The 25000-nt window shown below is 48.2% G+C and overlaps 2 protein-coding genes across 5 annotated transcripts in view; one reads left to right on the top strand and one right to left on the bottom strand.

Annotated features, from left to right (window-relative positions):
* Positions 1-3346, top strand: part of LOC125952339 (monocarboxylate transporter 10) — a 12973-nt gene extending 9627 nt beyond the window's left edge. Inside the window, exons 3-5 of one of the 2 annotated variants that reach the window (XM_049681781.1) lie at positions 1-853; positions 1371-1457; positions 2672-3346. The exon at positions 1-853 is cut by the window's left edge and continues 278 nt beyond it. In XM_049681781.1, the coding sequence (XP_049537738.1) occupies positions 1-853; positions 1371-1457; positions 2672-2706 (975 nt within the window). In that variant the 3' untranslated portion in view covers positions 2707-3346. The remainder of the gene's footprint in view (positions 854-1370; positions 1458-2671) is intronic. The other variant, XM_049681782.1, reaches the window with a different exon arrangement.
* A 693-nt stretch (positions 3347-4039) lies between these two features.
* LOC125952374 (uncharacterized) overlaps positions 4040-25000 on the bottom strand; it is a 31810-nt gene continuing 10849 nt past the window's right edge. For 2 of the 3 annotated variants that reach the window (XM_049681821.1, XM_049681822.1), the window contains exons 3-6: positions 19401-19508; positions 18961-19315; positions 6182-6564; positions 4040-6102 (exon numbers count right to left, since the gene is read on the bottom strand). In XM_049681821.1, the coding sequence (XP_049537778.1) occupies positions 5957-6102; positions 6182-6564; positions 18961-19315; positions 19401-19508 (992 nt within the window). In that variant the 3' untranslated portion in view covers positions 4040-5956. The remainder of the gene's footprint in view (positions 6103-6181; positions 6565-18960; positions 19316-19400; positions 19509-25000) is intronic. The other variant, XM_049681824.1, reaches the window with a different exon arrangement.

Below are 25000 nucleotides of genomic sequence, written 5' to 3'. Positions count from 1 at the left end.
ACGGCCGGTTCGAGCGTCTTCACTGCCATCATGCCGCTCTGCCTCGACTATCTGGTGCAGCACACGGGCCTAGCGACCTCCTTCCGCATCCTGGCCATCATCTCGAGCTTCGTGATCTTCTGTGCCCTGCTGTACAAACCGCTGCAGCCACCGCCACCGCCACCGAAGATCAAACCGGGTCGCTCGGCCGCCAACAACTTCTTCCGGTCGTTCATCAACTTCGACAACTGGAAGAAACGCCGTTACATCATCTGGGCCGTCTCGATTCCGATCGCACTGTTCGGTTACTTCGTACCGTACGTGCATATGGGCAAGTTCGTGAAGGATAATTTCCCCGGCAAGGGTGAAAACCTGCCGGTCATGTGCATCGGCATTACGTCCGGGTTGGGCCGGTTGCTGTTCGGTTTTATCGCCGATATGCCACGCGTTAACCGGGTGCTGCTGCAGCAGATGTCGTTCGTGCTGATCGGTACGCTGACGATGTGTCTACCGGCGACCGGATCCTTCCCGCTCCTCCTTGCCATCACACTAGCGATGGGTTTGTTCGATGGATGCTTCATCTCGCTGCTCGGTCCGATCGCGTACGATATCTGTGGACCGCGGGGTGCAACGCAGGCGATCGGATTTCTGCTCGGAATGTGCTCGTTACCGCTGACGCTCGGTCCACCGGTCGCCGGTATGCTGTACGATCATACCGGTTCGTACCAGTTGCCGTTCATTTTGGCCGGTATTCCGCCCCTCTTCGGTGCCAGCACGATGTTCCTGATACGCTGCGTGAAGGACGATGAGCCAAAGAAGAATGCGGTGGCCGAACCGCGGCCCGAACCGCTGGCCCACAATGCCTGGGATTGTGGTAAGTGATGGGTGCGAGAGTGGCTAGTAGTGGTGGTGATGGTGGAGAAGGGTGAAGGGGTCGCTTAACAAAATTCCCCCCACGCCGGTGGTTCCTTCCTTCATCATATTCATCTCACTTCCTTTCTCGCCCACTAATCGAGAGTGCGTGTGAGTGTGTGCTGTAGAAGTAGTAGTGGTTGTTGTTGTTGTAGTAGCAGTATGTGATAATGGCATGAGCCGAGCGCTGTCGAGTAACACAATAAACACATCAAAACAACATTGACATACATTTAAGATCTCCTTGCATCCGCCTGCCTATCTATCGATTGCCTGCCGGTCCCGCGGTTTGCCTGCCCCCTTGACCATCGTCAAGGACCCTTCCACTGACTTCTATGTCGATTCATCCAAACACCGTTCTGCCAGCTAACAGGAAAGGGCGGCCTGCTTGCGAGACATGTCTAACCACGCGCTCTCTCTCTATCTCTCTCTCTCTTTCCTTACCTCCTGCCCTTGCGTTCATTTCTCTCTGTTTGCAGAAAATCAAACCGATGAAGGCAAACCGCTGAATGGCGGCGGCGGCGGTCAGGTGCAGCTCGAGCGCCGGGCAACGCTGGCCAGTGCAGGTATTAATGCCAAATCTCCACTACTCACGCATGTTTCCGTTTCGTCCCTGGTGCTGGAGGCGTACATTGCCGATAATCCCGTGTTTCGGTCGTACACCGAGCGCAAGTACTGTTACGGCATCCTCTAGCAATGCCCGGGAGGGAGCGGCCCCGCTGTTATATTACTTCCGCTTGCTTAAACCACGTGTAGAATGATCTCGCATTCGCTTTATTGCTTCCTGAAATGCTTCCACGTTACCCTTTCGCACACGCTCTCTTTTCCTCTCTCGCGCTTTGTCCTGTTACATACTGTGGTAGTGGATGTCGGGATGTGGTTAATGATGTAATACCGTACCGCCGGCGAGTGATTAGCGGATAAGATTTGAACGGAGTAGTCGTCTTGCCTGCCGTCGGCCAGACGCCTTTTTTTGGGACTTTTTGCAAAACTTTATCACCGATTGATTAGAATGTCTGGCGGAAGCTCGTTACGGAGCCTGCCGGAATAGTCCAGTTTTAGTTGATAAGGCTGGGTGTGCGATCGGCGTAGCACGTTGTCCCAGAAAGATCGAAAGAAATCCAAAGAATCGGTCCGGTCCAGTGCAAATGGTTCTAATGCCCTCATGCCCGGTGCGCGTGATAAGGCCACCCGGGGTGAGCCGATGTTGACGGTGTCGGTGGCCTAGTAGACGGGATTGGCGGCGCGAGAATGGACTCGATCTGTCACCTCTCGGCACTATCTTGCCGCACTGACGGTAAACCAGTTCACCAGTAACACTAGCAGCCTACACGTCAGTACACACGGGGCCAGTATTTGTTGAATTCTGCTCCCGCGTCATGCATGGACGCCTAGAAGCGCGTGACGGTGATAACCGGTGGTGGATGTGGCCCCATCTCGATGAAACGGTCCAGTGCTTCTTTATTGCTTTGCACTTTCTCCACGCCACGTTGTACGCGCGGATTCAGATGATGATCGTTCGTTTATGTGTACATAATCCCCCTTGGCGGGGTCGGCTCCTGCACTGCAGCCTGGACCCGCCTTGTGCTTCACCTTCCTTCCTAACCCACTATCGCTTAGCTTGCTAATGCCTTTGTGCCTCGCCTTTGTTTGATGTTGTGTTCGATTGCGCCCCTAGCCTGGACGCGTCCTGCTTTGTAGCGTTGAAAGTGAAATGATGAACACCCTTACCGAACAGCAAATAATCGATCCATCTTTGGCTGCCATCCTTTACTTCCAGAATCACTATCCGGGGATAGGAATGAAACGGGTTGAAACGGGAGGTGGTATTATTGTAGTGCAGAGTACAGGGAAAGGCAGTCAGTACAAGAGCGAAAAACAGGAAGGAGGGGTGCCAACAGAGAGCTGAGCTGAGGTGGCTATGAGCCCCCTTCGCAAATCTCTGCTCAGCTCCCGGTAGCTAGTAGGTAGGAAGCCCTAGGATATATAGCTGGGAAGCCGAGGCCGAGGGCCCATGGATTCCACTGTTGTGTAGATACTTAGCAACTAGATAGCTGCCGCTGCCTGGGGGGGAGGGGTCCCTCTTCCGACCGAGTGGTGGTTGGTCGATCGGTGTGTTTTGTATGTTTTGTGTAAATGAACCAGGAGCCGGATTCGGATTCGATGAATGCTGTAGCTGATCAACGGCACTGTCTGCAGGATGCATTTCTACCAGAATACACTGTCCCAGGTACCTGGAGCCAGGGCCTAGCTTTTGTACGATATTTATGTTTTAGTAAATAGGACGTTATTCCTTAGGGGAACGCTGGAACGAGAGTTTAGTTTTTTGTACAAAATATTGGTTTACAATAGGAAAAAAAAAAAGAATCGGTGCAACCGACGGACGGATGGGATGTGGTGGAGTCGAGCAGCGGAATAGAATCGAATCTGAATAAATTTGTAAATGAATACCGCACCCGGTTAGTGTTGGCGTGTTTACTGCTTTCCGAAATAGCTAGTCTCGTACGTTTGTCCAATACTGCAGGCATTCTTGCAATTTCTAGATCTCTATTTTATCCACGTGGCTCAAGGATATCGTTTTCTGTCAGGAACAAATAAATGAAAATGATATGCTGAACAGTTTTCCGGTAAGGTATTGATCTATTACTGACAGCCAACTCTTAAACTATAAAAAAAAGTATAAAAATAGTTTAAAAAGTTGTCAAAAGTGGATTAATAACGATTTGTTACTTTTTCCGTTGCAACATTTTGAAACGTTGAAACGATTGGTTGTAAAACATTCGCCAGGTGTCGCTCGAAAGCCCCCCTTTAGCGCCATCTATCGTGCAATGCTCATCGTTAAGCCTAGTACACACGCTACGATGCTTTTGTACGGTGCGATCTGCGCAGATAACGAAATCGTAGCGCATGGACCAGCCTTTAGATCGGAGTCCTCTAGCTCGTTTAGTTTGTAATAAAAATTTACCGAATTATAATGCTCACAATCGCAAACAATAAAATCAGTACAACATGACCTTCGCAGCATAAATGGCCGATGAGCAGTCAATTCGTCGAAGAATTTCTTTCTGGTCGTAAATCAACCGCATCGCAAGTTGGTTTTAGGTTTTAGAAGGAGAAGTTTATAGAAGCTATTATAATATTCTATCACGAAAATAACATTACAATCCTCTTTAACAAATACGGAACTGTAGATGTGCACGTTACGAAACTAAGAACGAAACAAAAATAGAATAAACGGTTCTAAAAGGTGCAAGCAATGATGGCCGAACTGAAATCATATCAAGCGCAGAAGGACGCAACAAGTTGAAAAGTGGTCCCTTTCCGACCGTCAGTTTCGTGTGTACTTTTCCATCGCTTTATTTCATCATCTTGGTTTCACAAATCTGTGCCATGCAAAGCCTAGCGCTTTCACTAACTCCTTTCAGCGCCACGGATTCCAGATCCAGTGGCATTTGCGTTTTCGTACACATGCACGCTCAAACACACTTTCTGGCATTTTGTCTGCCGATCCTATTAGGGGCCCCACTTCGTCTTCCAGGATCACAGCACTATTTAGTGCCATGTCTCTTGACCAGTGTGACTTCAGTAGAGTGACCAAACTGAACAAATCCTTAACAGTTGCTGTCGACGAGCCACCAGTTTATCCAGCTTGATGGTCGCTCCACGTCTCATCTTCGCCTTCGTCGTCATCGTCATCTTTTAATGTATTATAAAACATTCCTAAACATAATGCATTCCTGCATAGTACTGAACTGAACCCTGCTGCAGCATCATCTGCGTGTACGTGTAGGTAGGGTCGTGTGTTTTGATTTATCTTCTTTTGTTTCGTTTTTGTGAGTTTTTTTCTTTCCTTTCATTAACCACTTACAATGTGCCGTTATTTAGGTAGAGAGTCATTTACTACATTATGGTATGATGTTTATATATATGTATATGTATATATGTATGCATTATTTGTGTGATTAATATAAATATTGGATGCGTGAGAGAGTGTTTTACTTTTTGCCTCTTGTTTAATGTTAGGTGTAGGAATAGCGTTCCTGTGCAGGTTGGTTGCTTACTTGACTAAAAATTATTTACCTCTGAGCCAGTTTCTTGTCATGTTATCATGCGCGTACACGGTCTGTGCGAACCGTTATTGTATAGAAGAGCAGTTTCGATTGAACGATTTAGGTACATCTACGTTAAATACACTGATAAACATCATGCGCGTTCGGTTACGATTAACATTAGGGTATGCATTTTGGTCTACATCTACCAGCAGTGAGCAGATCCTAACAGTGTCTGTATCTCTGCGTCATCTACATCATCTAGGGGAAGGGTGTGCTGTGTACCTTGAGACACGGCTAAATACGAGTAATACAAGTATGTATACGAATACGAATCCACTAGAGCAATACATGGATGTCTTCTGCAATGGTAGCCATTCAACGTCTAAGAAGGTGGTAATAGAGCAATAACCGCTTTGTTATAGAATGTCTCTGTGTTTTTATATGTTTTATTTTGAGTTGGGGGAAGATGTTGGACAAAAACGAGCCGTTAACAAAGGCGTTCGCTGCCCACTATACGGCGGTGGTACCGCTGACAAACGTTAGGTTTTTTTTTTTAAAGCATAATAAGGTTCCGCCATGCTGACGTGGAAAAGCTAGGTTCGAGAGTAAAATAGAGGTTAGCCTACAGCCTCAAACACAATCAATTTCACTCCTGAACTCTCCATTTTTCCCTCCCTCCCAGACAGCGTGCGACTGTTTGCTTGCCTTGCAGCCAGCCAAACGGAACAAACAGTGTGCAATGCACACTGGTGCACGCGGAACATGAAAATGATAGGAAAATTCAAGCTGATATATTGTGGATGTGCCTCATCAATTTTTTGTGTTGATTTTTTGTTGGTTGTGGTTTCGGAGTACGCTGTCCGGTCTCCAGCTAGCAAATACGTAACGTTGATACAATGACACAATTAACACTTTTGGGTACAGTGCGATTGATTGTTTTCCGATACTCGTGGTCCGTTGGGTGCGTCGCTATTTCTTGTGTCCTTCTTGTTCCGAGTCGTTCCTGTGCGTGATTAGGCCGCTGCCTGTATGGTACCGTAGCGGCTGTTGCAGCCCACATCGCCGGTCTTGCAACCGGAACCGGTGGCCGGCTGCGTCTGTGCTGAGCCTGTGCTTCGCTTCTTCTTGGCCACCATGAAGCGCTTCTGGGGCAGATAGACTGTAGATAGGAAGTGACGAAAGTTAGCGTTAAGTTGGTTGGATTGGGCCAAAAAATGGCTGCTTATAAAGAACCGTACAGTTACCGTTCTTGTTGGTGTTGGATGATTTGCCGTAACCGAAGCCTTCGCCAAGCTGACCAAGGGCGTCCAGGTCGGCCAACGGTAGGCCTAGATAGTCGACCGACGGTTCCGTCCATCCGTTCATCCACTCACCGCCATCCTCGTAGGCAAAGTCGTCCGACGGGCTTAGTTCGTTGCGTTCGGCGAGCAGCCGTTCGAGGGCCAACGGTAGCGGTATGTCCTGGTAGAGCCCATTCGGAACGTAAGCCAGCATATCGGGGGCTGCATCGGGCAGATAGTCCGGCAGGGGTTGCAGCGAGTGGTACGGATCGCGGGAGTCCATCAGTGCCAGCAGCGAGAACACTTCGGCCGGTGACAGCTTATTGGTATTTCGCTTCAATCTGCAATCGAGTGCCGAGCAAGAGAGAGTTTCGTTCGAGTTTATCCTTTAATGAGTGCATTATCCAGCACGTTTTAAATAACGGAAGTGACACGGGTACACGGGAATGGATTGAAATGAGTGCTCCTCACGTCCCCGATCGGTGTAACATTGATTCGAAACCGTTTGTTTTCGTTTTCTTTTGTATGAAATTAATTAATGAAATCACAGTTCAGGTGAGGCCAAGTACACGATTGGCACGTACATCATTCACTAATTAAAATATGATCCTCAAACGTGCACAGGTGACACCTGTTCGAGTTCTGTCACTTGTTTGAATGTACCATTAGGAGTGCAGTGTATGTTGTGGATATGTTTTAAGCCTCATCGGGTGCGGTATCATTTTCATTTTATAAATCAATCTCATCTTTCGATGCTGGACTAAGCCATATGGAAAATGTTATAAGTAGCACAATCACCAAGTGTGTGGTAACAGAAATGCAAACAGACCCTCGAACATATCTTCCAGCGACATGAGGCAATAATGCGCACAACAAGTCATGTCCCGTTGTTGCATCATTAGTTCCACTGGGCGGTAGATAACGGAAATAACAGCATTAGTGCTATCTTGATTGCACTCATTACCGTATGCACCAGTGCTCAAATCACAGTTTGATCAAACCAACTGCAACAGGACCGTTATTGCAATTACCATGATTGCCTTGACGCACATGTCGACGATTGTAGTACTCTGTTGCAGTAGTACTACTCAGCTGCAGAAAATGGAGCGAATGGAAAAAAGGGCGAATTCACAACATAGAATTAGTAGCCAGACACTAGCATTAAAGCAACAGCCGACGTCTTTGATTTCGTCGTCCAAATCGAGAGTCATCGTGCTTCTTTGACATTCCATATGGTCGATTGTACGTAAAAGTATCCTTCGTACTACCGCCATTGACTCGAGCATTCGCGACCATCTTGAATTGAAGTCTTGAAGATTCGTTCGATTCGTCGGCGGGACGCCCTCCGAAAACCTCGATTCCATTTCCCGAAATGAACATTTAATTCGATTTGTAGTGAGTGTGTTTCAATAATGGAATCCCGCTAGCGCTATCATCCCTTACTTGGCCCAATGCGTAACATAATTCAATTCCAGGATTCCCTTCCCACCTTTCCCAGCCCTCAAGACTGCTGTGCGTCGGTACTCGGGCCCACTCGTGTCATGGGGTCAACCAAGTAGCGCCCTCCCGGAGGCAGGTTACCACCTGTTTGATTAACCTGCTTGTTAGCCTGCCATTGCCAAAGTGACCGTGCCGGTCGATCGAGTGTGTACACGATGACGTACAGGATTGGTCTTTAATTAGGAACAAGACACCAACAACAGCAGCACCAGTTCTGCTGTTCTGGCTGCCAGCTGACTGGCCTTTTTAGGTGGCCAACCACGTCCACGGATGGAACCATCCACTGATTAGTATTGTTTGCTAGCTACAGCCGGTTGCTACTAAGTCATCGCGAAGCGAAGCGATAATACGAACAAACAAGCGTTTCCTCGAAGCTGTCTTCGGTAGCCTGGGGATAATGGGCTGCATGGGCATTGTCTTGGAGACGATAGTAATAAGAAGAAGCACTGTCCACATGAACCCACAACAGCCCATGGAGTAGATCGGCATCGAAAGCAAAAGAAAGGGGACAGGGGAGAGATGATGCTGGTTTATGTTTCCATTCCCTATGCCCTGCTCGATGAGTGGCAGGTTTGTGTTTCCATTGTCTTGGCAACCGACAGAACACCCCCCTCTTCAACCTTCAACGCTCCATGAATTGAATCTCGAAGGCATGCGAGTGAGTGACAGCGCATGGCGCGTAATGGTGGTGGTGTGGCAGGTGTGCCGGAGGTTCCTGGACAGATTCCTCAAGGGGTTGGGGAGAGAACGCTTAGATAAGAATACGAAACCAAATTCCCCTGCACACCACTCCCATAGACAGCGCTGTTCATTAGACCGACGATGACCAGCTTGGCATCCTGTGGGGGGGTTGCCTTGCAGCTTATCGTGTATCGTACTTGCTTCCTTCGGCATGCTTGTGAAGGTGCGAAAGCAGTACAAACCTGTTGCATTCACCTGTTGATTGTGTTGATTCGATTAACAAGCAATTAGTGCTGCCCCCGGAGCTGGCGAGCGTTCAAGTAGCAGTAGCGGCAGTTGATTATAGGCATTCCAGTGGTGAGGTGAGGAGATACTAGCTTCTTGCTAAGGATAGTGCTTTCCTCGAATCATATTGTTTACCGTTCTTAACAATATTTATCTTTCAACACATTTATCTCTCTGCTTCCGCAACGAACCGCAACGACATTACAATATCGATCGCTTGAGGTCCTGATCGTAAAGCTCTCTTCTAACTGCACACCCAGCAACAGAGGGGGGGAAGAGAGCCTCCTGTCTGGCCGCAATCACATACACAATGTTGTGGCCGCGTGAAGAGACACTCACTTATCAACAAATTGATGAAACCCAATTATCCTGTACGTGCGATATCAGCGAGCGACATCAAGTGGTCGCACGGTTCACACCTACACCTCCGGCAGCATCCATGCCGAGCAGGAGCAAAAGGAGAGAGAAAGAGAGAAAGAGAGAGAGCGAGTCGCTGAAGCGAGTCCATACCGTATGCGTTGTGCTGGCATTCAAAGGCGGTACGAGATGAGCATGCTAATGGAGCTGGGAATGGGTTGTTATTCAATTAAAAAATCGCACTTTGTCGGCGCCAACACTACTACAGCCTGCCGCGGTCTCTAGCTCCGATCATGCCCGGAATGATGTCCGTCCATCCAAGGATCCTTTCCACTAACCCGCGCGATGATTGCTCGGTTTGCTCCGACCAGTGGAAACAGGGAAAATTGCGCCATCCATAACTCAACCCCATGGGCTCAGCTTGGCATGTCGTGGTTTTCCCCCGTTTTTGTGTACCGTGGAGTTCGTTTGCTTTTCTTCCATTCCCTTTTCTCTGCCGTTCGTTTTCTTTTTATTTGCCACTTCTTGTGACTTTTGGCCGCGGTCTAAGGAAATATCATTTTCCACGAAATTACCTGGAGACCGAGGGGGGGTTAAGTTGGAAGTTTTCGTTCGCACCGCCCATACGCCTCGCAAGGCCCTTCCCACTCCGGGAAGGGGTCAAGCGCTCTTGGGAGGAATCCCGCGTTTTTTTGGGGCTTTCACCACTCCCGAAGTCGTTTAACAGTTGACTGAGTTGACGGCAGTTGAAATGTGTGAAAACTTTTTTGTCACGCAGCACACATCGCCACCAGCAGACGAGAGTCCCTGGAACTGGCGAATCCTCAGTGGTGTCCACCGGGACAGCCCTTTTCCGGGAGTCAAAAGCATGACTGCTGACAGGAGAGCGTACTGCAGAGCTGTTCCTTTTTTACTTTCCCTCCAACAAGGAGGGAATGACGTGGAACGTATTGTTTAAATTTGGGTCAGCGTGTTTTGTGTTGAGGGAGTGTGAAAATGTTAAAATGCAAATCACCGGCCGCGGACTGGGATTCAAGGGGAACATCCGACGGGAGTCCAAGGTCTCCCAAGGTGGCCAGGAACACTTGGAATTAGTTTTCTTCGTCCTCGGTTTCAACTCCGTAAAGCGACTTCAAATGGAAAACACTAACCACCTTGTTCCCTGGTGTCCTCTCCCCGGGAGGGGCGGGCAGTTGGTCAAGGAGCGCTTTTAAAATTTTATCAAAGCATCGCCCAAAGAAAGCAGTTAATTGAATTTCTCCGAGACTGCCGCTCGCACCAACCGATTGCGGCCCCTTCTTCGGTTGGTTCGGTTGAGCTCCCAGAGGGCGCATTCGAGTTTGAGGTTAAGGGCAGCGATTAACGCCTTTGTTTATTCACCAGAAATCGCAGCAACCGCCGCTTATCGTCGTGCAAAATGAACGGTGGGGCTGCAAATCTCGAAGGCAAAACGATAAACCAAAATCCCCTATCAGGACCAAAAACCGGGTCCAGAGGTCCCAACTCAGCGGTTGTAGTGTAAGAGGGAAGGTAGCGAGAGCGAGTGTGTCGTTCCATATGGAAATCTATCATCGAAATCAGCAGATCAGAAGTGCGATCAGAAGGTGCGAAGAAGAACAACTTGGGCATCGAACGTCGTAGATGGCCGTTGTTTGGATCTAGCCCAAGTGCTTTCGGTCCAAAAAAGGAACCCTTACTGATTGTTGCCTTGGCCTGTTTCTTAATTACATAATTTACGCGCTAGCGTTCGTCATAATCGAGTTGAGCTAGGCTGGCAGGCCTAATGACTGACGACGGATGGAAACGGAACTCCATCGTTCCATCATTATCATCGCTCGTCAGCACAGACAGCACAGGCACCACGGGCATCGAGCCAAGCCCTTAGTAGTTACCGATTAGTTGGGTTGTCCCGGTTCCGGTGCCGGTAGCCGAGCCTCGCGGAGCGGGAAGATAATTAACTAACTCACTAATTAGAAATGATATATTTCCCAGGTGAATGAATAATTTGTTTCGCATCCTTAACGCCTCAACTCGCTACTAAGTGGCCCCTAAGAGGAGAAGAAGAAGAAGAATCGGAGAAAGCAGAGTAGGAGGCCCTGGTTGCCTGTGACTGCCAAATGAAGGCGTGAGCTCAAGTCGATGATGCGGCCGCTGCTGCTGCTGCTCATGTGCCGCGGAGTGAGAAATGAGGATGAGCTAACTCATCGATCCGAGGCATCCCGGCTGCCGGTTGTCCTGTAAATCCTAAATGCAAACGCATCGCCTTCTCCCACCCCAACGAACCTCGCGGACCGGGTGTCGAGTGTCATCGAGCAGCATCACGAGTTGGTGCACACTTCCGGCCATGGCAACGCAGGATGACGTTTGCATTTGTGGCAAGCGCCCGATGAGTGCGCCCATATTCCCAGCGTAAGTGAATTCCTACAGGCTGGAGAGAGGGAGAGCCGAGAGCTGAGAGACAAATATTTGTACGCCCCTTGACTGCCAAACCACGAACCCCGAGTGCTTCGAGTGGTAGTGGTGGTGATGGCCTTCTGTGAGTTTAGTCTTCCCTCTTCAATTCTCGTGGCGTGGCGCTGATCGCCATCGGATCGATCGGATCGGAACCGCACCAGTATGGCAATAATCCTATTTGGCACTGAACGGAGCGGTGAACGGTTCCGTTTACCGTTTAAGATGCTTAACGGCGTCGTCCACACTCCACGCCACGGTCGAACATACCGTCACGTTGAGGGTTGGGTTAGAAGGGAGTAGGGGAATCAGTTTGTTCGACTTTGGCCGTTGAGCCTCTTGGCCCGAGGCCTCTCGGTCCTGACCGATGCACTCCTTTTGCAGGAGCTTCTAATTGAAAGTCTCCGCTGCCATGGTCTACCATCTGGAAGGCTTACAACCAGGATCAGCAGCGGACAGGAACAGAGGCGAGGGTGTGGGTGCTGCAGCAGAGGTTGTTGGGGTGGTGACTGGTGTCATTCCGGTAGAAGGAGATGCCAGGGTGCACCACAACACCCAGTGGCAGTGCCGGGGAGTGACATCATAAAAGCATAATGGCGCATCCTTTGGCACCACCACTACCACCACCACCACTACCTCCACGCCGAGTGCGGTGAAGTGTCTGGCAGGTTGAAAAGTGCATTTCCTTTAGCATTGTGCACGAGTTATGACGCCCAACGGTGGTATGTTTTCTGCTTGCCAGCCAGCTTGTCTCTCTCTCTGTTCCTCTCACCATATCTTACCGCTATCCTCGTTCTGTTCCTTGTCTTGCTCGACGCTTGCAAAGTATTGTGTCTCGCGAGAGAGAAAGAGAACGGATACGATAGACATCTTCCTGTTGCCGCTTGGGTACGGGCACGGGTAAGCTTTGGTTTTGCTGATTTCCCCAGAGCAACAAGTACACACCAACCGGTTGGACCTGCTTTGGGTGGCACTGCACGGCACGGACGTACGTACGCTACAGTGTATGTATGTCACCAAAAGAATAGCGAACGTCCATCTCGCCCTTGACACAGCTGCTGAAAACGAGTCACAAAATTAAGTATCCAAACAGTAAACATTAAGCATTTGCTGCACTGTGCCAGGCGTTGCTTACTGGTGAGGATGACATGCTGTTAACTGGGCTGGGCGAGCTTGACTAGCCTAGTCGGTGTGCTGGCGTTACCGGGCATAGAAAAAACCCGGTTCCCGATTTCACTGTTAAATGATAAACGGAAGTCGCATCTGACTGCAACTGCCATCCATTTTCGTGCTAACCACGAAGATTATCATCCGTCACTGGTGTTATGAATGGTGCCAGTGAAGCGGCGATGATGTGTCATCCTGGGAGCAGCCACGCCACAGCACACGCCAGCGAATGGTGGCAACGAAAATGCATCAAATGCTTGCATGTTGCATGTTTGCCATTCTCAGTGTCGGGGAATGTTATTTGCTGAGGGCAAAGACGAAAGGCAGAAAAACCTCTGTGTTCAGTCGTTTTCAACATCCTGAACGCATGTGAGGGAATGGGAAACTGGAATGAAAATGCAGGAAAACTGCCGGGAAATGACATGCACAAAGCTAATATAAACTATGCTTTTTCAAGGCGTTTTTTTCAAAAGACATAGTCCAACACTTAAATGAATTGAAAGATACAAATTCATTATCTAAATTCTAATTAAGAAATTTAATGATACAATTTGATCTGATTTCAAAATTTCATTACAAACCAATACATAAAGTTCAGTCAATGCAACTTAAGAGGGTTACTCAACAGTTTTTCCTTTCCACGAAAATTTAAGCATTTTGATGAAATTAAAAAGTTCTTAAATTGTTGGCAATGAACTGCAACAATATCATCGATGATTCTTGTTTTTATCATTAATGAATTTTATATGCAATGAAATAAGGTCGGAGAAGCATAATAGAAGTTTGATTTTTTTAAATCCTTAATATAATGATTGAATACTGTCTAAAACACTAACTCTGAAGGTATAATACAAATATTTGTAAAAAAAGAGCAACTATTAGATAAAATTTCCCTCGACATAATTTCATCTACAAACGAACAAATAAATTGTATCGAAATGGATTATTTTATACATTTTGCATGCCAGTAAGTCGAATTTATTCGTCAGTACAACATTTTCTTTAGTGTTTAAATGCGTCATAAAATCATAGATATCAAATCACATAGTTAAAAAGATAAACATTATGATATGCACATTCCTCACGCTGTAAACGAGAACGATGATACGGGTGATTGATTTCCAGCTTCACGCAATATTGGTTTTTAGATCCGAAACCGAAAGCCCATGCTCATAAAATGTAAAATCAAATCATAACCATCATTATCCAGCAAGCACAGCAGTAATAAGCAATAATAAATAGCGGCATCATCACTTCACTCCGCTACTATTACCATTCAGTGACAGCGCTAAACATCCGGAAACAATAAAAGTTTCCCGGATGGAGGCGCATGGTCGATTGGTTCGCGCGATGGAGGCGCCTGGTAACGAATGCTGTAGACGTCGATGCGACCGGCGCTATTGTTTCGTTCACTTTGCATTTCCCTATTTTCTTTTCCGTTTTGCATATTTCCTATCAAACTAGCCGAAGCGTGCTGCCATAGCATCCGGACGGCGTACGCCCGTTTGCAGCTGGCTGGGACTTGTTTTAATTTGTTTCGTCTGGCCGAAGCATGTTTGTTAATGAATTCAAATGTTGCCCGTAATTATCGTCTACAGCAGGAAGCACAGAGTGCACCGGAGTGACGCTGGCGATGGTGTCTACGAGTCAGTAGTCGCTTGGAGTGCTTTTGACTCCGGTATTTTTTTGTGCGAACGAAATCCTTTTCAATCTTCTAAAGCATACGCGGAGCGCGCAAATAGAACGTTCATTTTAAATAGAACGATTGGCTCGATCGATCGAGTACAATTCCAGTGAACGGAGCCGAATGTGCAAACGATAAAATTTTAAATATCTCTCTGGCAGTAGCTTACACCATTCCGGCCCTTCTGATCCGGATCAGGGGAATGTGGTTAGCTGCTAGAGCTTACCTGCAGCCCAAAAACCTTCGGCTTCGAACCGGTCTAATCGCTATCGATGATGTCAAACACGAGGCAAGCACAGCTCCAACCCACTCGGCTCACCTCCGCTGGTAAATATTTCACATAACCAAAAATTCATCGGTGGGTGTTTCGACTCAGTAGCGTGTGTGTGTGTGCATGTGTGGTATCGATCTGCTCTCCCTCTCTACCGTCTTCTAACTCCTCGTTGAATTCTTCTGTCATGCCAAGAGCAAGATTGCAAACCTTAAGCCAATCCGGAGTGCCCATTCTCTAAAAAGACAGCTGCTAAGGAATGCGAGGGAATGCAAACTTTGCCTTCGACGTTCTTTATTTATTTCTTTTTCGTCATTTCGTCTCGTCCCGGCACGTATCGAGTTCCAGGCGAACATACACCGCATGCCGGTAGGGTGGAGCATGCTGAGCTTCTGCAGTTCGCCTTCCTAACTGGTAAAGGAGGTGAAATCTGTCAGTCGGTACTGTTGAGTGTGGCAGGCGTTGGTAAGCACGAAAAAGAATGGCAATGCAATGTGCCGAGGACATGAATTTGATTTTATGGAGCCCGATTACGGTTTCAGTTGGTCGCGGTTTAAAAAGAGACAGAGCAAGAGAAAGAGAGTTTGGGCAATATTTAAACCGCCTCACGATGCAAAACAACACCGCGGAGTTTAAAGAAAACATGACGAAACAAATGGGGGGAAAAGGTGGATATAATTCGTTTCAGGCCAACGCATGTTTTCGGCTTTGCGACCGCAATCGAGTCGAGTCGTTGCTCTGTCGCCGCCGGCTGAGCGCACTTCTTTCGTCGAATGGATTAGGAAGTTTGGGCGAGCAGTGATGATGAGGTTTTGGGATAAAAAGAAAAAGTTTCCTTCCAAAGCACTTCTTGAGAAAAGCCACATCGATTGTTTTCGAGAGGTTAAAGCCACCGATGTTGCGTGAAATGGTGATAGAAATACTGGAGAAACATTTTGAAACTGTTTGCCGCTGCACTGTTCTTAGCAAATGGATTAAATGGTTTTTTTTAGGCAGGTGTAACCAATAACAAATTGTGGGATTTCGATGTATTGAGTGCATAACGCGAGCACTTTAATTTTTAATACGAACAGTCGAACAGGAAACCTATGCTACAGTTTAAAGTTATGTAGCAACCGGGGTTTGAATACGAATGCCTTGAATAGCTGCAATTTAAGCTTCATTACAGGGATAGCATCGTTGCTTAAAATGTAAATAGGATTATTTGTTGCGACAATTTGATAAAAAATGTTGAGTTTATGAAAAATGTGTTATATTTTACGAAAAATATTTGATTAAAAAAAATCTACCATCTAATATACCCAAATATCCAGATTGTTTAAGCAAAATCGTGAAAATGTGTCAATCAAATTAAATTTCTCACAGTTAGGCAGTACAATATTAACGAAGCTGAGGTGTATGTGGCTATTGTCAGTTCCAAAATTCGTTAAATGACAGATTTATGTTTCTGCATCTGTTTAAATCTGAATACAGTATGACAAACAACAGTATGAATAGAAATGCATAGCAGGTGCCTTAGTTAAAGCGTTAGAAATTATAACTCACACATGGCTTATTCAACATCAGTGCTGTTTCCAGCCATTGAATCCATAAAGGCAAACTGTTGCCGTCGAGTCGCGCTGCCATTTGCATAATCCATTCGATTCCAATTCGTTTGTTTATCGACACATGTCGGGAAGCTACGGACATCGCGAACTCACAAACCATTTCCTGTATTTCTCGATGGATCTATTTTCGTTTCTTTTAAGCAATTGCTGACGAGCGAAACAATATTATGATCAGCCCCCTACCGGCAACGCTCTGTGGTTGTGTTAGATTTAAAGCACATTCATCGAATTCACGAAGCACATTAAATACATTAAACATAAGCGCTCGCATCCAGCACCGCAGGGGGGTACCGGGAAAAGCGCTACATTCGGCGCCAGCTCGGAAATTATTAATATTAATGTGCAACCCAAGGCAACGTTGCGGGCATCTGCATATCATTGGCGTCGCGAGCGCCTGGAAATGGGGACCGGACGGTTTGCCACTTCAAATGCAGCATAAACACGTGCTCTTTCTCTCTCTCTCTTTCACACACTGCCTTCCATTTGACGTTCATTTACGTCCCTCTCGAAGGTACGGTAGTGACAGTGAGGGGTGGCATAAGGGCGTCTGACAAACAGTGGCCCCGAACAGACCGTATTCTTGGCCCCTTGGTGTGCAATATCGGATCAGATTAGTTTGCAAAAAGAAAACGATTGACATATTTCACCTCGAAGCCGGTCAAGGGAAGGAAAAGCCAGCACCACAGGACCACCACGAGCATGATTGACGTCAGGCTGACAAGCCGATGTGACAGTAGCCGAAGGCTACGTGCTTGGTAAGGGTGGTAAGCGGAGGTTGAAATGATAATTTTTATATCCTACACCAACCCCGCTCTACATCCTTCCTCCCCCTGGAGGTGGATCATCGTAAGGACCGACGAAACGGGACGGAATGGTTCACCATCTCGAGACGAGAACGCGCCACGATGATGAAGGTCTGGCATCTGGCTGCCCGGTTTCAGGTTGCTTCCCACTGCAGGCCATAGTAACAGGCTGAACGGCACCACCTCCCTCTTCTCTTACCTAAAATTGGAAAACATATGCGACCTGCGGCCCGGCCGCCAATTTGTAACATTTTTCCCGCTGATTCTTCGCCGCTGAGGCCACTTTGGCGCCAGCAAAGCAAAGCAAGCTGTTAGCGAGGATTGAGGAAGCCTCCACTCAGGGAGTTCACACAGCATCATCGAACGGACGCGCACGGTTCGGTTCCATTTGTCACGCGTCCACCGCAGACTGACCTCGGCCGGCCGACGTTTCGGAGCTCGGGGAAAACAAATTGAATTACCTCGTGTGCCACGGACCACCTCCGTGGTTTCGTGATGAACCAAGTCAGCCCAAGCCGCCGGGGTTCGCCCGCTGCCCAAAGGCTTTCCAGTGAAATCGAACCACAAAAACCACAGGCAGGCTGGCAGGCAGGCCGGTCACTCCGTGCTTTGGGGAATTACCGGTTGATGGACGAAAATGGATTCGGGAGTGCCGGTTTTAAACAATTCATTTCGTGATTGCATTCCCTGGCAGCACCCCCTGGCCCGTAGCCCGTTGTTTGTTGACAAATCGTGTTTTGATCGCACCGCATGGCATCATCCCTTTCCTTTTCGTCCTAGATCTGCCGTAGAGCCATGGAACCAGAGTATAGGCAACGGCAGAAGAAGGCGCGATTGGTTCCATGGTGGTGTACTGGATGTTTACTGTGTAGCGATGACGGTTGTCGAGACCGTCTTTGTGGTTTTGTGTGCAAAGAGAGCAAATGGTTGGCTTGTGACGAGTCGACTGGAGCATGAATTGTATTTGATTACATCCATGAATTGGTATTTTTATCTCCTTGACAATATCTCCTTTCTACAGGCAAGGGAGATGTGCTAACCACTTGGCGTCCGTAATGCGCTGGGGAGCTCCTTCGCTCATCGTTCGCTAAGTCGAACAATTGAGAAAATACTTTAAAGTCAATTCAACTCGACAAATGTTACAGGTCGCTGCTCCCTGCTATCGTTTATCTCATTTTTGTGGAGCAAATGAAGCGAACTCCTGTCAAACCAGTTTCGGTTCCGGTGTCTGACCTGGTGCGGTTCGGCTAAATTCCTTTCGGAAACAGCTCTCGGCGGATCAACGTACGTACGAGTAAAAATTTCCGTTCCAACGTGAACGTCATAGCTTTTTTGCTTCACATAATTAAGCAGCGTCAGTGCACCATCCAGCAACGTTGTTTTCATTTCATTCCGCGATCCAGTGAAAACGGTCGTCCCCTCCAAAACGGTAAAACTATGTCAGCAAACTCCTTTAAAACAACGAGCCCTGTGACCTGTGGTTGTAGCTGATGCCCGGTGTATGCCTGGACATCGGAGGCGAAAATCTTTTAGTTTTGCGGCCTGTATCAAGAGTTTCAATTAACAGGTCTCGGACACGACGGATGAATCCGGGTTGGGGGTTTCCGTAATTAATTCACGAACCATCGAAACAACACTTGAAGGATTGACTCCCACTGACAGTTACGACGAGCGAGGATTAATTTATGGCGTATGGCTCCCTACTGACCAGCTCTGTACCGTTGAGTACTGGAGAGCCAGGAGTATAGTGATCAAGTTCTCGGGCGACGGCAGAAATGGAAATAACTCCGGTGCGACCACCGCACGCTGCGTGGTCCAAGTTTGTGAGAATTCGTTTAAAACTTTTAACTAGAAGCAACACAAACTCAACACTGGATCACTCTCGCTCCCTTTTTATCTCTCCTTTTCTCCATCTCTCACAGTTCTCTTACCTTAAGCCCGAGTTGTGTGATTTCTGTGTGGCCGGAGTGCGCTTCTTCCGGTTACCGTAACCATGTAGCCGCAGCGGATAACCGACATCAACGCCACCGGACACGGGAGCCCCATTGAAGGGTTGATTCCGATGAAGGAGAAGCCGCTGCAACACGTCGTACGTACGCTCGGGTCGTCCAACGGCTCCGGATCCGGCCAGACCGGCCAGCTCATCCTCGAACGACAGTCCTAGCGGATAGCCGGACAGTGGCCCTGGTACCGGTACGCTTAAATCCTCCCAGATACCGTTCTGAGGGATCGAGTTGCCGGAGTAATCGTTGCGCAGTTCCGTCTCCTGGTACAGCAGCGGATTGACTGAGGAAAGAGTATTCCAGAGGGTTGGGGTTAGTCAGTGAAGTCACCCCTCGACCCCCATGACAAGAACAACAGCACAACTTACCACCACGCTTCTGTGGATTGGATGATTCTGGTTTGGCGTCGCCATAGCTCGTGTCGTCATTGGTCAGCTGATTCAGTCCCGGTGCCGTAGCCGTAACATCGTGGTGACCTATAAGGGGATGAGATAGGAGAGGTAGGAGAGCGTTAAAAACCGTTTGTTGGTGGCGCGATGCTTCACAATGCACTGACTACACTCATCGCGTGATAAAACATTTGCTTTGCTTTACGAGAAGTAGATTGGGTTAATCTTGCCAACAAGTAAATATTGTCCCCTCGTCTCCCTTCCAGCTGTTGGCGTAGTTACGGAAGGGTCGTCTTCTCGGAATGCACGCTCATTTGCATTCGAAAGGTAAGATAAGAGACCCCGAAAGAGGCGTCTAGCCTTATAAATTTGGTGTAAAGTAAACTATCCGACGATTGCGAAGATTTGCTCGGGTTCTTCGCTTTTCTCAGAACCTGAGGTGTGTAGGACCAAACAAACATGTTGAGTCTTACGCACGACTACGGTGACTGGTGCGTGCCACGCGCTTCGCACGATTACCGGATGTGCCACGAGTCGTACGGTGATTGTCTCAGGTGATTTATAATCGAATGAATCTCGTGTGCTGTCCAGTACGGTGGATAAGTGAAGTAGCTCATGATTTATGCTCAACGATATCATAAAAAGATCGATTAATATTGAAGCAAATGAAAAACAAAGGGAGATGCACACAACTATCAGAACGATGAATATCATATGAGATATCGTTAAGCAACCTTGAGGCAATTTTAATAAACTTCAGCCTTCATCGATATAAAACAGCTATTAAAACATGTAATAATTCGATTCGCAGTGGAAGATTCCAATAATTCCCAGGTGATATCTCCCTTATGTCGTAGGCAGTTCTTCCTCGGGGCACTTCGACTGCTCAAAACAGAAACAAAAACATTGCATCGTTAGGTAATTGCTCATTTACTAAGGCACCAAATGGGCGCCAACAACCTTGCGAAACGACGGCTGAAAATTGGAATTGCATGTGCACGTTTCGTATCAAAAGAATTTATTCACCATTTTCCACTCGCCATTCCTCACGCTCACGTCACGATTTACGATTCCGCGTTCGGTGGAGTCGGAGGTACATTCGGCAGACGCTGGGCACCGCACACCACCTCCAGCTGCATCTGCGCCATGTTGAGCGTGCTCTTCAGCAGCTGCTCATTGGCGGTCATGCAGCTGATGTAGTCCACGCGGATGTTTTCTAGCGAGTTGGAGAACCCGGTCACTGCATCCAGCAGCTCACTGGCGATGTAGGTCGGCAGATCCTCAAGCGAGTTCATGCGTGCGCTCAGCTTGGCGACGATGCGCTCCGGACCAAAGAACACGTTCTCACCGCGGAACTCCTCGAACAGACCGATGCCCAGGTTGCCGGTTTCGGTGATATCGAGCCGCCCGTAAAAGTCTTCGACGGTCTTCTTCATTAAATCACTCGCCGAAATAATGCAGTTCGTGTACGACACACCGGCCAGGTTCATGTTAACGTCGGCACTCTGGCGGATGAAGCTGAGGCACTGCTGGTCAACGCTGGGTGGCTGACGATTGACTTGCGACAGCAGCTCCTCCTCCTGACTGATCGAAGTACCGATGAAGGAACCCTTCACCAGGATCATGCTCTTGTGAAAGTCGGCGATTTTGGCCGAACTGCTCAGCCGGTACTCAGAGATCGTGTTGATCACATAGTCCTGGATTTCCTTGTAGCGTGGCTGGATCTCGTTCAGCTTCTGGATCACGGCCACCGACTCCGGGCGCTGTCCAAGAGCGACCTACAAGCGCATCAACCGATTAGACAATATGTCCAGACTGTTCCCATTACTCCACTTCCGGTTTTCCCGGTTCAGAAAGGTACTTACATGCGCCACCACCACCAGCAACACTGCGGCAAAGATAGCCTTCATCTTTGTTGGTCTGTCAAGGTATGCCTTTTCGTTCTCTGAACACTCGCCGAATACTGGTCTGCGGTATTCGGAACAGGCTCTTTATACACTGGACAATCGGGGCCCGAATCTAACGCAAAATGTGCTTATCGCTCGGTTTTTACGGCTTATCGAGGCATTGATTTACCCTTAGCATTGCTACCGTTGGTTTTATTGTTCCGATAAAGTAACGGTCAGAGCTAATTCACCGCGCCAGTTCCGCCGAGCTCGTTTTAGACGACGAGATTATATTCGCAAATTCCAGCTGGTCATGCTCCGGTCCGGTTTAGTCAACAGGATGTACTGGCTTACCGACAGGGCAAATCGACGCGACAGAAGGCAGAAACCATATTGCGAAACGTGCGAACAAACGAGCATTCCCTCAATTTTCGAACATCTTCTTCTGGAAATGCAGCGTTGCGAACGGTGTAAGAAATATACTTTTAAAGGCCCAATCTTCTTAAAAGCGCCCCTGGATTTGCTGTTTCGTACGCGAATTTCCCAAGAGAAGCGGAATGTAACAGGAGAGTTTTGAAAGAAAATTCAATTTCCAGAACCACATCGTGCTGATGCTGCTGGCGGTTTGCTGCATGCGAACCAATCAATCATATCCCGACCACAATTCACTCGAAACCCGAAGTGGCCCTAAAAAGCATTTGCTTTCGGCAGCTGGTATCGGGCAAAAATCGTCCGGATGAACCTCAGAACCTCTTGGGTAAGGGCGATTGAAAGCACATTGTTAGCAGCCCACCGTTAGTCCTCTAGAGACGCACCGAAAGGTGAAGCCGGTATGCTGCAGGCGACAGCACAAGTAAGGGTAGCAGATCAAATGGCACCTTTCGGAACTTTCGACACCGATAACAATAATGTATTCTATTTGCAGGGGACCCCTCCTCCCCAACGCGATAATGCAATTTTAAAGCGATGTTAGTGCTGTAAAGGAAAAGGTAGCGGCAAGTTTCTGCGGACTCATCATTACTCTTGGGAACTACCGGCGAAGGTGTAGCCCACGAAAGGTTCGGTTTTTATTAGTACCCGGGACCTTAAGTATCTTACAAGATGCGTACGGAGTTAGACTTTTTGGTCTGAAGCTAAGGCACCGTTCGTCCTTACGGTTCAACGGGGTTATCGGTCGGAATGGCGGGCTCCAGCTGTCCCTGGCAGACCTGCACGATCTGGGTACGGGCAATGTTGAGCGTGGTCAGCAGCAGCTGCGTGTTAACGTCCAGGCATCCCTCGTACACTTCCTTCACCTCGCCGAGCTCAGTTTCGAACTCGACCACCATATCGAACAGTTCGTTCGCGATGTACGTCGGATTGTCGCGCAGCTGTTCGAGCTGTTCGTTCAACTTCTCGACGATGTTCTCTGGGGTGAAGAAAATGTTCTCGCCCCGAAATACACCGAAGATGCCGGTGCCCGTATACTGGGACTCGTCCTCCTGGATCGTTGCGTAGAACTTCCGGACGATGCCACCCAACCGATCGTCCACCGTGTTGATGCAGTTGGTGTACGAAACGCCGACCAGGTTCACGTTCATGTCGACACTGTTGCGCACAAACCCGAGACAGGTGCGATCGACTTCCGGTTGCTGCCCGTCGAGGATCGTTAGCACCGTCTGCTCCTCGGTGATGGCATCGCGGACGTACTGATCTTTCGAGCCGATGATGTCGTTATGGAAGTTGTAGACCACCTGCGAACTGTTGAGTCGGGCCTCCGTCAACCGGTTGATTACAAAGTCCTGTATCTCGCGGTAGCGTGGCTGCAGCTCCTTCAAGGCTGTCATCACTCCGATCGTTGGTTCGCGTTGAGCGAACGCGCTGGCCAAGATGCTGGCGATCACGAGCAGTGCTAACTTGGTGGCCATCTTGTCTGTTTGTTGCGGACTGTACGAAGGAGAAGATGACTTTGCTAAAGCTGAACTGAACAGTTTGCTGGTCGCTGTTGGGTTATGGTTGGCTTATGCAAAATCGTAGCATTATATACCCCGCGGGTAGTCACACGATTCCAAGTCTCTTGTCGTCTTTGTCGTCATTGTTCTGCATCTTTGTGCATTGACCACCCTCATTTTTTCGATTGGCATTGAGATGGTTTATCAGTTCGATCAGACCAGTCAGCCGATCGGCTCAGTAGGTCAGCTCAGGCTATGGTTGCTCATAGATGCAGTCATCGGACATCCGCTCGATATATGCACCAGTTTGGGGAAGGTCACTTATCCGCATCTTTGCATCCCGTGCCAGCCCTTATTCATTCATACAAATCTCTCACGCTCGCTCTGAGTCAGTGTGAGGCGCCTATGTCGTCCACCTGGACCGTAGCGCGTTCAACAATTGATCAACTGTGATTGACAGAATACGGTTGATAACCCACGTCGCGGTGTACCACTTCACTGGTGGCGACTGTTTCGATTTAATTACCCCTCCGTCGGGCGGAGCGACTTGCGAAAGGTCCGATAAGACGCGGCGTGGTCCACAAGTAAAGCTCCAGCCCTGGTGAAGTCTTGTTTTCCTGTGATTTGCAATCTCGGCTGTTCAAAGAGATCCGATCCATGGCGTTTGGTGTGCGTTGTGTGGTGAAGCGGAAGCACTGGGAATCATAAAATTGCCAAACTTGCAGCCCCATATCTAATCGTCGGCTAGTGATTACTGAGAAAACAGCTGGAATTTGGATTTGGCTGACATTGCACATTCACGCGTAGAACAAGTGAACTCTATTTTTAGACCACACTTGGCTATTTGCGCCAATTCATCGCGATTAGCTGTGCGCATTCGTGGGCGGATGTCGAAGAATGGTCCAGGATCTACAGGCTTTACAGGTCTAAATATACATCCGCGCACATGATTCACTTATTATTGATCGGCCTTCGACCAACGCTAATGATAAGGAGAAGGCAGGCAACAGCAACAGCTGGTACCAAAAATTGACAAAACTTTGATTGCTTTCACAATATCACCATCCCTACCCACCCCAAACATGATGATGATATAATGTTCCTCTGTTTAATTCTCGCAATGGGTAGTAGTCCGGCTTTCAAAATAACAGAGAAATTGGAACCCTACCTGCGTGGTTGTTGTTAAGGAATTGGTGGGTCACAGAAAATGCCGGAACATTCTCTCTTTGGTGTGATTCGCCGGAAGGAGCGAAACGAACGAAAAAACAAAAAAGCGATGGAAAAATGATACGGAACCAAACAACGAATCGCCGGCAAATACCGGTGACCGGTGGCTGGCTTTGAAATTGGGAAAGTTTCCGCTATGCACCGAAATTCCTCGTTTCGGCTGACACCACAAGGAAGTCGGCCAGCCGGCTACGAGCACTACAAACACAAGCTAGGGACGAGCCCCACCATCACCACGCACAGTGTGTTGTTGAAGTCGGCAAAGTTGGGTGACAGGGCGTCCGGAGAAGAAAACCGATTTTTCCCTTTAGCCCGTACTGCCTTTATACCTCTCGACTTTCACAAGCCGCTCCCCGTCTAACCAACCCAGACCATCCTCTGTCTAGAGCGAAGTTGAGGTTCATTGTTTTGTCATCTAGATTTGCTGTTATGATTAGTCTTGGGCTTAGGATTTTGTTGTACGGTGGTTTGGATCGGGGGTTTCCTTTCATGTACTGCTACAGGGAGAGTTACGAAATGTTCGAGTTGCATAACT

This window comes from Anopheles darlingi, chromosome 2, assembly GCF_943734745.1.
Source record: "Anopheles darlingi chromosome 2, idAnoDarlMG_H_01, whole genome shotgun sequence".
In the NCBI taxonomy this organism is placed as follows: domain Eukaryota; kingdom Metazoa; phylum Arthropoda; class Insecta; order Diptera; family Culicidae; genus Anopheles; species Anopheles darlingi.
This window is presented reverse-complemented; position numbering and strand designations above follow the sequence as displayed.